We start from the raw sequence: 11,446 nt of genomic DNA on the forward strand, positions 1-11,446 counted from the left end.
TCTACTTTGCTACTGACTCCTCCTCTACTACTTTCAAATATGCTAAAATCTCCCCAAATCTTAAAAAAATTACTTGATGTAACTATTCCTTGAAAGCATCATCAAATAATGCTCTTTCCTTTTACAACAAAACTCCTACAAAAAGTAGTAATTAGTACTTGTTATTTTTATTCTGTCTTCCAACCTCATTGTTCAAGTGAAAGTGCCCCCTCCAAGGTTACCAGTTAATAGCCAAACCCAATAGGTTCTCCTCAATTTTCTCAGTTCTCATGTTTCTTGATCTCTTTGAAGCACTTAACACTGTTGACTAACCCCCTCTAAATAATCTCTTTTCTGGACTTTCATACTAGTGCTCTTTTTTTAAAAAAACTTTCTCTTAGACTCCTTTTCTGAATTGTCACTGAGGTCCCACTCTCCCTCTCTGTCATGTTTAAGTGTATGTTGGGATGTGCCATAGACCTTCTTTCCTGAACCTTCTCCCTCTGTGCTCTAATCATTTCCTACTTGTTCAAAGCTCATTTATATAAAGAAGACTCCTAGATCATTGTACACAGCGACATCGATATTATAGGATGATCAATTCTGATGGACATGGCTCTTTCCAACAATGAGGTTGAAAGCATTTACAATGATGTGACGAAGAGTCATCTATACCCAGAGAGATATAGGGTGGGAACTGAGGGTGGATCACAACACAGTATTTTCATTCTTTTTGTTGTTTGCATTTTGTTTACTCATTTTCTTTCCTTTTTGATCTGATTTTTCTTGTCCCAACAAGAGAATTATATAAATGTTTATACATATTGTATTTAACATATATTTTAACATATATAATACATATTGGATTGTCATCTAGAGAAGGGGGTGGGAGAAAGGAGGAGAAAATCTGAAACACAAAGCTATGCAAGGATCAATGTTGACAAATTATCTGTGCATATGTTTTGAAAACAAAAAGCTTTAAAAAAAAATAAAGATGACTCCTAGATCTATAAACCTAGCTCATCTCTCTTGAATACAAATCCACATCAACTGCCTAATGACATTTCTAATTAGAGGTTCTGTAGGTATCTTAAATACAACATATCCATAATATAATTCATTTTCTTTCCTCTTAAAATCATCCCCTCTTCCCAACTTTCCTATTTCTGTGGAGGCTATCATGATTCCTATTTCTACTCACCCAGTTCATAGTCCAAAAGTCCTCCTCAATATTATTCTTTTCTAATTTCTATTTTGCTGATTTTACTTCCACATCTATCCCTTTCTCTCCACTTACTTGGCTACTGGTTTAGAATTGGTTTCCATACATTCAGGCTCTTTCCCCACCAAAGCAACCTATACTTGGTTACCAAATTGAAGTAGATCTCAAGAGGTTTGAAGAATGTGAGAAAATTCAAGAGGGAAATAGTAACTAGAATAAAGTTACTCCTCCCAGCATTATATCATTTCTTAAGAATTATCTAGAAAAGGGATCAGGATTACTCTACTTGAATGAGGAAGAATGAGTGGGAAATTGCAGAGGCAGATGAAGCTTGATATAAGGGAAACTCTCCTAGTGATTAGAACTACTAAAAAATGCTTTGAAAGACAATTGGCTACCCTTATGTTTCCCTAATTGGAGCTTTTAAAGTCTAGATGACCATGTTTATGCTGAGCTGGACTAGTTGGATTCTGAGGTCCTGTTCAATGCTATGATTCCATGACCAGATACAGAATATAATCATTAACCCGTCTATGTCAGCTTGGATGAAGAAATAGGGTGAAAATGTAGAAAGCACATTGGATACAGTCAGAGGACCTTGGTTTTATTCAAAATAAAAGACCTATTGTTCTTTACCCTTAGATCAAATTTTAAATATTGTTTGGTTATAAGCACCATGTTTTAAGAATGATGGTGGTCTGGAGAGAGTAACCATGGTATTGAGAGGATGGGAGACCATGGCTTAAGAATACAGTGGAAGGAACTGGAGATCATTAGCTTTGAGAAGTGAATTCCCCTTAAGTACCGTATATCAAGTACTAGGATATCATGGGTTAAGGTTGAACTTCTTTTGCTTAGTCCCAGAAGGCAGAACTATGAATATGATTACATTTTCAGAGAAATATTTAGGCTCCATATAAGAAAAAAACTAACTCAAAGAATTGGTTGCCTTCAACAATTCTTCAACAATGACTTAAGCAGAAATTGAAAGATCACTTATTGGGGATATTTTAAGAGGGTGCACTAGTTCATGGATGAATGGGATTAGAGAGTCTCTTATGTCTCTTCCAACTCTTCGGTTGGGCTGAGCTGGACCGGGATGGGAACATGGAAACAGGTACTAGTAATAAGTGATTTTCCCTAGGATGGTGACATTGCAGTTATAAAAAAGGGAAGGAACAAAATTCCCCTGTAGGCATCCCTGCATTTTTTACAAGAGCACTAAAGCTGATCAAGGGGGTGGGAAGAAGAAAGGAGGAAAATAAATGTTCTTTCTCAGTCTAACCAACATGAACTCAGTTCAGTCACACATAGTAAGCCTAATGCAAAAGCAGTCCATCATAAATGTTTTTAACATTTTAAGGGGCCTTAAAGATCACCTGGTCAAATCTATTCTCATTTTACAAATGAGGAAATGCAGGCCAGGAAGTTGTGACTTGCTCAAGATCATATAATGAGTGGCAGAACAAGGACAAGATTTTGGGTTCCCTAATTCCCAATTCAAGCTCTTTCTAACATAGCATGCTGTATTTCTGGAGTGATTAACAAATTCTCTTTCCTCCATTGAGTTTGCTGCTTTATTAGATGTCTACCTTATTGATTCACCAGTTCATCTTCAGAGTTAAGAACAAAATCACAATACTGATGCACTCTATATCACATCACACATATCACAAGACATTTTATTGGTAATAATAAATCAAACAGTGACAGTGATAGGTTTTATTGTCTCTTATTCCCTCCTCCAGCTGGTCTAACATTTTATTACTGTGGTTTTAACCTACTTCAATTAAATCCAAATGTCTTTATTTCTGGAGTTTAAAAATAAGTGCTTGACACCAAAAAATAAGAATATTCTATTCATCTGCAGAATCTTAAGACTCCCTAAGTCTTAAGAACATCACTGTATTGAATGTGTATGCTCCCCACAGGAATGCTATCTCTCTTGGAGATAGCCAGATTCTGCAGTTAAATGGCAGCACAAAATTTTGGAATTTCATTTGTGAATGGCTCTGAAATCTGTACCTCCAGTCCTAACCTTCCCATGTCTGGGAGTCCCATTGTCTGGAGGCCACTTGCACTTGGTCTTGATTACTTATCAAGAGTTCATTATCTTATGCCTCAAACAGATATTAAGTATTAAATACTTATTCCAGGCATCAGTCTCATTCAGATTGTAAGAAACTGCCAGGATTCAAAGCCCTCTGAGTGGAAACTGTAAAGTCAAATTATTCTACTTTATTTTCACAATGGAAAAAAATTTGGTGAAGATGAATCCTAATTTCTAATGCTTTCCCTTGGCCATTGTTCTGCGACTATAAGATAAAAAGTTATCAAATAATTTTATTTTTCAATCAATCAACAAACATTAATCAATAGTTTATTTGTATATGATACTGAATTTGGTGCTCCATGGCACTTGCTTACCCTGCTTGTTCGTTTGCAATTGTTAATGGTGCTGATTCAATGTGAATTCTTAGATCTACAAAGCTCACAAATTAATTCCATTCACATGTTTGTGTGGCATGACTTTTCAGATGTTGGTCAAGAGCTGTACTTTTAGTAAAGATCTCCCTTATTAACTAATAAGAAGACAACATCTGTTTTATTTTTCTAATATATTTAGGGCATCTGATGGTTTAATTTTGTTTAAACTGTGTTTGTTTTTGTTGAAAAACAAAAAAAAAACAGTAAGAGAATTATATTCTGTACAAGCTCTCATCACTCTGGAAGGGATATGAAATGCATCAGGCCAGATAAACTTGGCGAATGGTTAAAAGAGTTGTTCCTAGCAAACATTTTTAAAAAGAGTGAATGAGGTTGTTAACACCATAACCCTTTAACTACTTAGCAGCTGAGACCAAGGAAAAACAGGGAAAAAGAATTACTGAGCCTAGTAGCTAACCTAACAGAGGCACTGCTTATTGGAAAACTAAAGTATGTTTAGCACATACTCTAATCCCCAAATCCCTTCACTGTGATGGAAACATCTAATTTAAATGCTGAATTTCAATGACAGTCATTGACCTGTGTTGAAAAGCATTCCTACATGCAGCCATCCGTTGGATTTCCCCGTAGTGTGAATTTTCCACGGTTAAATATGAGATAAGTGGTGATAATGTACAAGAAATAAGCTGACGGCTTTCAAATTTCCATTACATCCAAAGAGTTCCCCGCCAGTATGAATTCTGATGATAAATAAGAGCTGACCTGTGACGGAAAGCTTTGCCACAGTCATTACACTTATGAGGTTTTTCTCCAGTATGAATTAGCTGGTGCTGAATAAGAGCTGAGTTCCTACTGAAAGCTTTTCCACACTCATTACATTCATACGGCTTCTCTCCAGTGTGAATTCTTCTATGCTCAATAAGGGTAGTGCTCTGCGTAAAGGCTTTCCCACACATACTGCACCCATAGGGCTTTTCCCCAGTATGAATTCCCTGATGGTAAACGAGTGTGGGCCTGTGACGGAAGGTTTTCCCACAAACGTTACACTCGTAGGGCTTCTCCCCAGTGTGTATCCGCTGGTGCTGAATGAGGGCCGAGCTCCTGACAAAGGCTTTCCCACACTCACCACACTCATAGGGCCGCTCTCCAGTATGGATTCTCTGGTGTCGAATAAGCTCTGAGCTCCACCCAAAGGCTTTCCCACATTCCTTACACTCATAAGGTTTCTCCCCAGTGTGAGTTCTCTGGTGCTGAATAAGGGCTGAGCTCCAACTAAAGGCTTTCCCACATTCACTACATTCATAAGGCTTTTCCCCACTATGCATCTTCTCGTGTTTAATGAGATCAGAGCTGCGTTTGAAGCCTTGGCCACATGTGCCACATTTGTAAGGTCTCTCTCCTCTAGGAGGGCTGTGATATGTCACTACACAGTCACTATCTTCTCTTGGAGTTTCCTGGTAGGTAAATGTCATTTGTTCTGTAATTCTTGGCTGTGACAGAAAAGGGGCCTCTCTCTCTCCTACCAGATTTTCCATTCGCCTTTCTAAACGGTCCTCAAGTACACAGGATTCTTCAAGCAGTAGATCCTGAGGAACCTCACCTAAGAGTATTTCTAATATTTCTCCCTTTGAGTTAACTTCATCAGAAATTTCCTGTTTTAAGATCAACTTCTTGTTCTCAGTCCCGGCTTCAGAATCTGAAAATATAAACACAATACACAGATGTTAGCTATGCCCTGTTCTGGGGTGAGGAAACCGCTCAAGCAGGGCTAAGATCATCACGTGGGAAATATCATGTTAATAATAATTTGCATATCAATGGTTCTCAAAAAAGACCTTGCAATCTGAGAAGAGGATGGAAAACTAAGGAAAAGAAAGGCGAATCAGAGAGCCAAATGATGGAAGGGAAGTGAAGAGGGAAAGAACAGAGCAGGGAGAGTTCTCTTCCCTTGCTCTCCTTCTTATTTCTAGCTTCCATTTTTGGTCTTGATTTCCTTAAGTTCTAACAAAGTTTTCCTTTAACTTTCCTGTCCCATAAAGCTACCAGCTTCTCTCTCTCCTATCCTTTACTGCTAATCTTGAAGTAGATGTCTCAATAGTGTCTCAATTTCTTTATCATCTCCTTCCTCAAACTCTTGCAACATGATATCCCTTCAACCATCAACTGAAACTACTCTTAATGGTTCCCAGTAACTTTTTCACTGTTAAATTCAGTTTTCCATTCTCATCCTCCCTCATTCCTTACTCCTTAATATGTATATTCCTCATTGTTGTCTTTCATCCTCCATTTTATGTTCCCTTCCTTGGCCATCCTATTCATTCCAACAAAACAAATACCACTTGTAAACAGAGAACTGTTGTATATATATTCACCTGTCCTCTCTTCAGAGCTCCAGCCATACACACCCATCTCCACCAAGCAATTCAAAGTCAGTATTGTCCAATCTATACTAATTATATATTTTCCCTAAACACAAAATTCATTATAACATCATTATTTCTGTTTGTTGAACCATCACCTTCTCCCCACAATCAAAACTTGATTTTTTTAATGTTTCTTCCTCCCTTACCTGTTAGTTGCCACAAGTTAAACATTTTACCTACATACTCTCTCTTGCAAACGTACTCTCCCTTCTGTAGTCCCATTATCACAACTCAAATTCAGGGCCTGATTACTGTATATTCAAGCTATTATAAAAGCCAGCAAGCAGGTCTTCTATTCTCTTCTCTCTTTCAATCCATCCATACATACAATTCACCCACAATATTTCATATGCAGAAAATTCTCTATTTAAAATTCTTCACTGTTTCTGGACTGCTATTAAGTTCAAACTTCTTCATCTAATACTAAAGATATTTACATTCTTAGATAATCTAATCTTTCCAAATTTATCTTTAGAGGACTCCTCTCCATGTAATCTACATTCCTATTCCTACAATCCAACTAGATTATCCTTTGCTTCTAGAACAGATGCTAAATTCTCCTACTTTCATGTTTTTACTCAAGTTATTTCCTATGCTCAAGATAGCCTCACTTAACTTCCTTATTTGTTGAATGAATGCTATTCAGTCTTTAAAGTATAACTTATATACCACCTCCTACATTATGTTTTTCATATTCTCCCCAAAGGTAATTGAAAAATAAGTAGTTGATTTTCCAACACTCTAAAGCATATATCATGGAGTTCTTGAAGCTAGGAATTACAGAAATGCACCACTCTGCCTAGACTACTTTCTTTTAAAAAAAAACTATATTTTAAGTACTGCTATTTGAAAGGATTCTGCATTTTTTAAAGACAAAAAAAAATCATCCTGCATCAAAGAGGGAAATTTGTACAGTGGAAATAGCTCTGGATGTGAGGAACTCAGAGGATCTGAATCTGAATCCCAACTCTCCAACTTGGCTGACTTCACATCTCTGACACTCAGATTCACAATCTATAAGATGGGGGTCTCATTAATTATGCACTTGAAGCCTTATAGGATGGTTGTGGGGGAAAACTGCTTTGTAAACCTTAAGGTGACTGACTATTCATCTCCCAGCTCATGACCTCCGTGTCAGAAGGCAGCATCAAACAGGACCTGAAGAGAAGGACAAGTTGATAAAACCTGGCAGGATTATAGACAGCAGTAAGAAAAGGATGGCAACAAAGACTAGGGAGACAACATCCGTGTTATTCTCTGTCCCAGTCACAGCACAACAGTGAGATCAAATTCAGCTGAATCATGAATGAGCTACCGAGTTTCTAGAAGGGACCAGGGTGGTGAAGGGTCTTGAGTTCATGCCATATAAGGATCGTCTGAAGATGTTGGAGATGTTTGGTCTAGAGAAGGAAGAACTTAATGTGTGTCTTGGGGGAAGGAGGGGATAGGCAGGAAAGATGTGGAAAAGGAATCACAACTGTTCTGTTCACCAAGGACAGACCAAGGAACAATGTGTAGGAGTTGTAGTGTTAGGTTGAACGAAGAAAAACTTCCAAACAATTAAAGTTTTCTAAAACTGGGAGACTGATTCAGAAGGCAGTGGGTTCCCACTCCCTGGAGGTCTTCAACAAAGCACAAAACAAATGACACTCCCTCTACTAGGAGCTCCCCTTCTTTATTCCTGAGCCCCGAGTCCTAAATTCTTCCTCAGAAACCCTGGCCCAGTCAGATCACTACCCTTGTCTTCAGTTTTGTTATCTATAAAATGGGGATAATTGCTCCTACAGACATGGCTTCGCCTCGTGACCATGAGGCCCAATGAAACAATGCACATGCCATCAAGCCTAAAAGCCAGATAAGTGCCCATTCCTGTTCTTCATCAGACCAGCCTCAGACAGCTGTCCAGAGCAGGCTGTGGGAGCCCCTGACCCCCAGAGCTGGGATGTCCCTTCACGCTGACCAGAAACTTCTCTCACCTCTCTGGACGTCTCCGTCTTCGGTCACTTGAGGATCCGGGGCCCAGGGCTCTTCCCCTCACTCCAGCATGCAGATCAGGTCAGGTTTGGAGATGGGGAGTCCTGGTCATAGGAAGGAAATGGGAAGGGGAAGTGTATATGGGGAACTCAGGCTTCCCCTCGTTGTAATCCCCAATCATCCCCCTGTCTGTACGGAAAGATAAACAGAGCAAGACAGTCTTGAAAAAGATAACCAGTCACGCCAAGGAGACTTACAAGCCAAAGTGGAGAGTTCTGACAACTCTGTATATGCGGATTCTCCCCGGGACCAGCAGAAGCCTAAGAATAGGTAACTGAGAGGCAGCACCGCACAAAGCATGCTGGCTTTCGGACTCTGCTGCTGCCTGCAGTGCTGGATTAAGGGGTCTCTGAGGACCCTTACCACTCCAGAGCTGAGTGTTCTTAACTCCGGCTTTTAGTGCTGAGAGTCCCCCTTGGCCACACCTGGAGTCTACCTCGAGGGTTCTACTTTTGTGTAGAGAGGAGTGGAGCAAACACTGGACCTGGAGCCCGTGGGTCTAGGTTTGAAGCCTAGAGAGGATACTTCCCAGCTACAGGACCTGGAGCAAGTCACTTCTCTTGAGTTTCAAATTCCCTATCTATAAATGAGGATAATAATTGTACTCTTTTTATCTCAAAGGGTTGCTGTGTATGTGGGGAAGGGAATGTTTTCTATACCTTAATGCATTATAAAAATGGGAGATTATTATCATTATTATTATAAAATGTCTAACCTGGCTTTTTTTTCTTTTAATACTATATACTTAGTAATAACAAGGGTGAACAAACCCTTAGCCCTCAGAGATATGTTCTTTCAAAAGAGCAAGGAACACTTGGTTCATATGGCTTAGAAGAGTTTTGGATGTGAAGGCAAAAAAGCAGGATTCCATTCCAACAGAGCTTTACCTCATAGGATTCTCACAATAATCTTGAGCAACTTATAGTTCAAAACTTATTATTCCTGTTTTACAGATGAAGAAATGAAGGTTCATAGTTAAAGTTAACTGACTTGCTCCAGATCAAATAATAAGTAAATAGGAGGGCCAAAATTCAAATCCAATCCTTCAGTTAGTCCCAAGTCCAATAACCTATATAACATGCTACTTCTAGAGCAAGGGTTTCTCTACCTTTCATGTCTTGTGGACCCTTTGGGCACTGTGGTCTATGGACCCCTTCTCAGAATTAAGTTTTATAAATACATAAAACAAAATACAAAGGAGACCCATTCTTTTGAAATAAGTTATCAAAGTATTTTAAACTACAAAACCACAGACCTCAGGTTAAGAACCCTTGATCTCTAGTTTCAAGTATTAAGGAACTCAATCAGTAATTCCCACTCAGTAGAGATTTATCCCCTGGAAACACACTTATGTCTATGATTTAAAAAAAAATAGGTGAGGATTTTCCATTCTTGACAAAACTCAATGGAGCTTTTGGAAGTTTCCACATCCATCGTTGTAGGATGGGCCACCACAAACAGAACCTGAGTCAGTAAGGTGGGAGAATCCTTACCCAACAAGAGCATGTTCCCAAAATTCTCCAGCATCACATCCCTGTACAGGCTCCTCTGGGCAGGGCTCAGGTGCCCCCACTCCTCCTGACTGAAGGACACTGCCACATCCTCGAAGTTCAGCAAACCCTGAAACAACATGTTCCCGCTGGGACGCCGTATGAGGAAAGGCTGGGGGAGAAAGGAAAGGGCAGAACAAAGTTCAATGGACCCCAAGTCCATTCTGAGTCAAAAAGGACCTTTCACAGAAGAGGACATTCTGGCTCAGAGAGGGTGAAACCCTAATCTGTGGCAGAGCTAGGATCTGAACTCAGCTAGTTTGGCACCAAATCCAGTACTCTTCCCTACACCACAGTGACAGCCTCAGAGAGAAAGGACAAAGAAGGAATCTGAGGGTGTAAAAGGTTCCCTGTAAACATGTTTGTCCGTGTGGTGGAAAGAGCTGCATGGATGATATGAAATTGAAACTCATTCTGAGCACCTCCCAGTTACTGAGCCCACGAGGAAGCAGCACTGAAGAGCCCAGCAGAAAGATCCCCTTTCCCTTTCCCCCAATGCTCCAGAGCCTAGAAAGCACTGAGAACTGAGGCTCCTACATGGGGAAATGCCATTCACTGTGTTACTGTAAACAATCCCTCTTCTCCTTATCAACTTGACCACTTTAAAAGTGGCCAATTTGAAGACAGAAATATATTCTTTATGAAGGAACAAGTGAGTTAATGTGTTTGAAAATTGTAATGAATTATTATAGAATCTGCTGTACACAATTCTTTGGAAGGAATAGCCAATATCTGAAATTCAGTTAACAGTACAGTAGAAAAACATGACTACTTCTAATTTCCTGTTGAACTAAAGAGGCAACAGGCTGTCGTGGGAAAGAGAGCACCAGGCGGAGTCAGGTTTGAGTCTTGCTTCTACTTACTGGCCATATGATTTGGGGCAAGTTATTTAACATGGGCCTCCACCCCATAATGGCAATAACTGTACTATGTATGTCACTTTAGCTATACCAAATGTTCACTCTAGTAGTTGATCAGAGGTTGGAAGGGACCCTGGGTTCTCAGAGGATATTCCAGTAGAGTTTAAATTATGGCCACTCATACCAAGCTGATAAGGGTTCAGAATAGGCTTAACAATGTCTGCATTGCATGTCTGCCATAGAATGACCAATTTAGCTAAATCTAAAAAAGTTCTTCATGAGAAGGTTAGCCACCAGAACTCAATTTTTTCTACAGCAGCAACTCATAGAAATCAACTACCAAGCAGCATTGTTCTGGGTAAGGAAAGTCATTTACCAGACAAAATAATTAATCTATTAAAAAAACAAACAAACCAAACTATAGGAGAACCAAGGAGGAAAACACACATGTACATTTATATACAAATGCACAATATGTGGATATGTGTATGTATATATATATATATATATATACATATATTTCTTATATATAACCCCATGATTCTCCTATACCTTTTACATATATTTACACATAAAACATGTATATTTGTGTTTATATATAAAATAATATATAATGACAACATAGTTATTAAATATTTTAGATATATTTTATTTATGCATATTATGTATATATATATAAATACATATATGCATATGTATATTTTGTGTTTAGAAAGTACTATATAAATGTGTTAAATGGATTTAAGTTTGACTTGGTACAACCCTTGAGTCCAATGACTTCAATTTATCCCTAATATACTTAATTTGTGCTTAATCTACTCCCAAATAATAGGTTATTAAAATATCTCAGCTATCATTCTGAAATGAGGTAATAAAGTATATAACTATGCAAAGGAAGCCTGGAAGAAGATATCTCAGTATGGAATCATG

At 38.7% G+C, this 11,446-nt stretch overlaps 1 protein-coding gene across 1 annotated transcript; it reads right to left on the reverse strand.

Annotated features, from left to right (window-relative positions):
* Positions 1-2,857: 2,857 nt before the first annotated feature.
* Positions 2,858-10,820, reverse strand: LOC127544508 (zinc finger protein 397-like). The gene is made up of 3 exons (XM_051971174.1): positions 9,600-10,820; positions 8,049-8,150; positions 2,858-5,345 (listed from the first exon to the last, which is right to left on the reverse strand). Exon 3 carries the CDS (start codon positions 5,182-5,184, stop codon positions 4,357-4,359), a length of 828 nt encoding a protein of 275 aa, XP_051827134.1. The 5' UTR covers positions 5,185-5,345; positions 8,049-8,150; positions 9,600-10,820; the 3' UTR covers positions 2,858-4,356.
* Between the last annotated feature and the right edge of the window lie 626 nt (positions 10,821-11,446).

This window comes from Antechinus flavipes, chromosome 1, assembly GCF_016432865.1.
Source record: "Antechinus flavipes isolate AdamAnt ecotype Samford, QLD, Australia chromosome 1, AdamAnt_v2, whole genome shotgun sequence".
Taxonomy (NCBI): domain Eukaryota; kingdom Metazoa; phylum Chordata; class Mammalia; order Dasyuromorphia; family Dasyuridae; genus Antechinus; species Antechinus flavipes.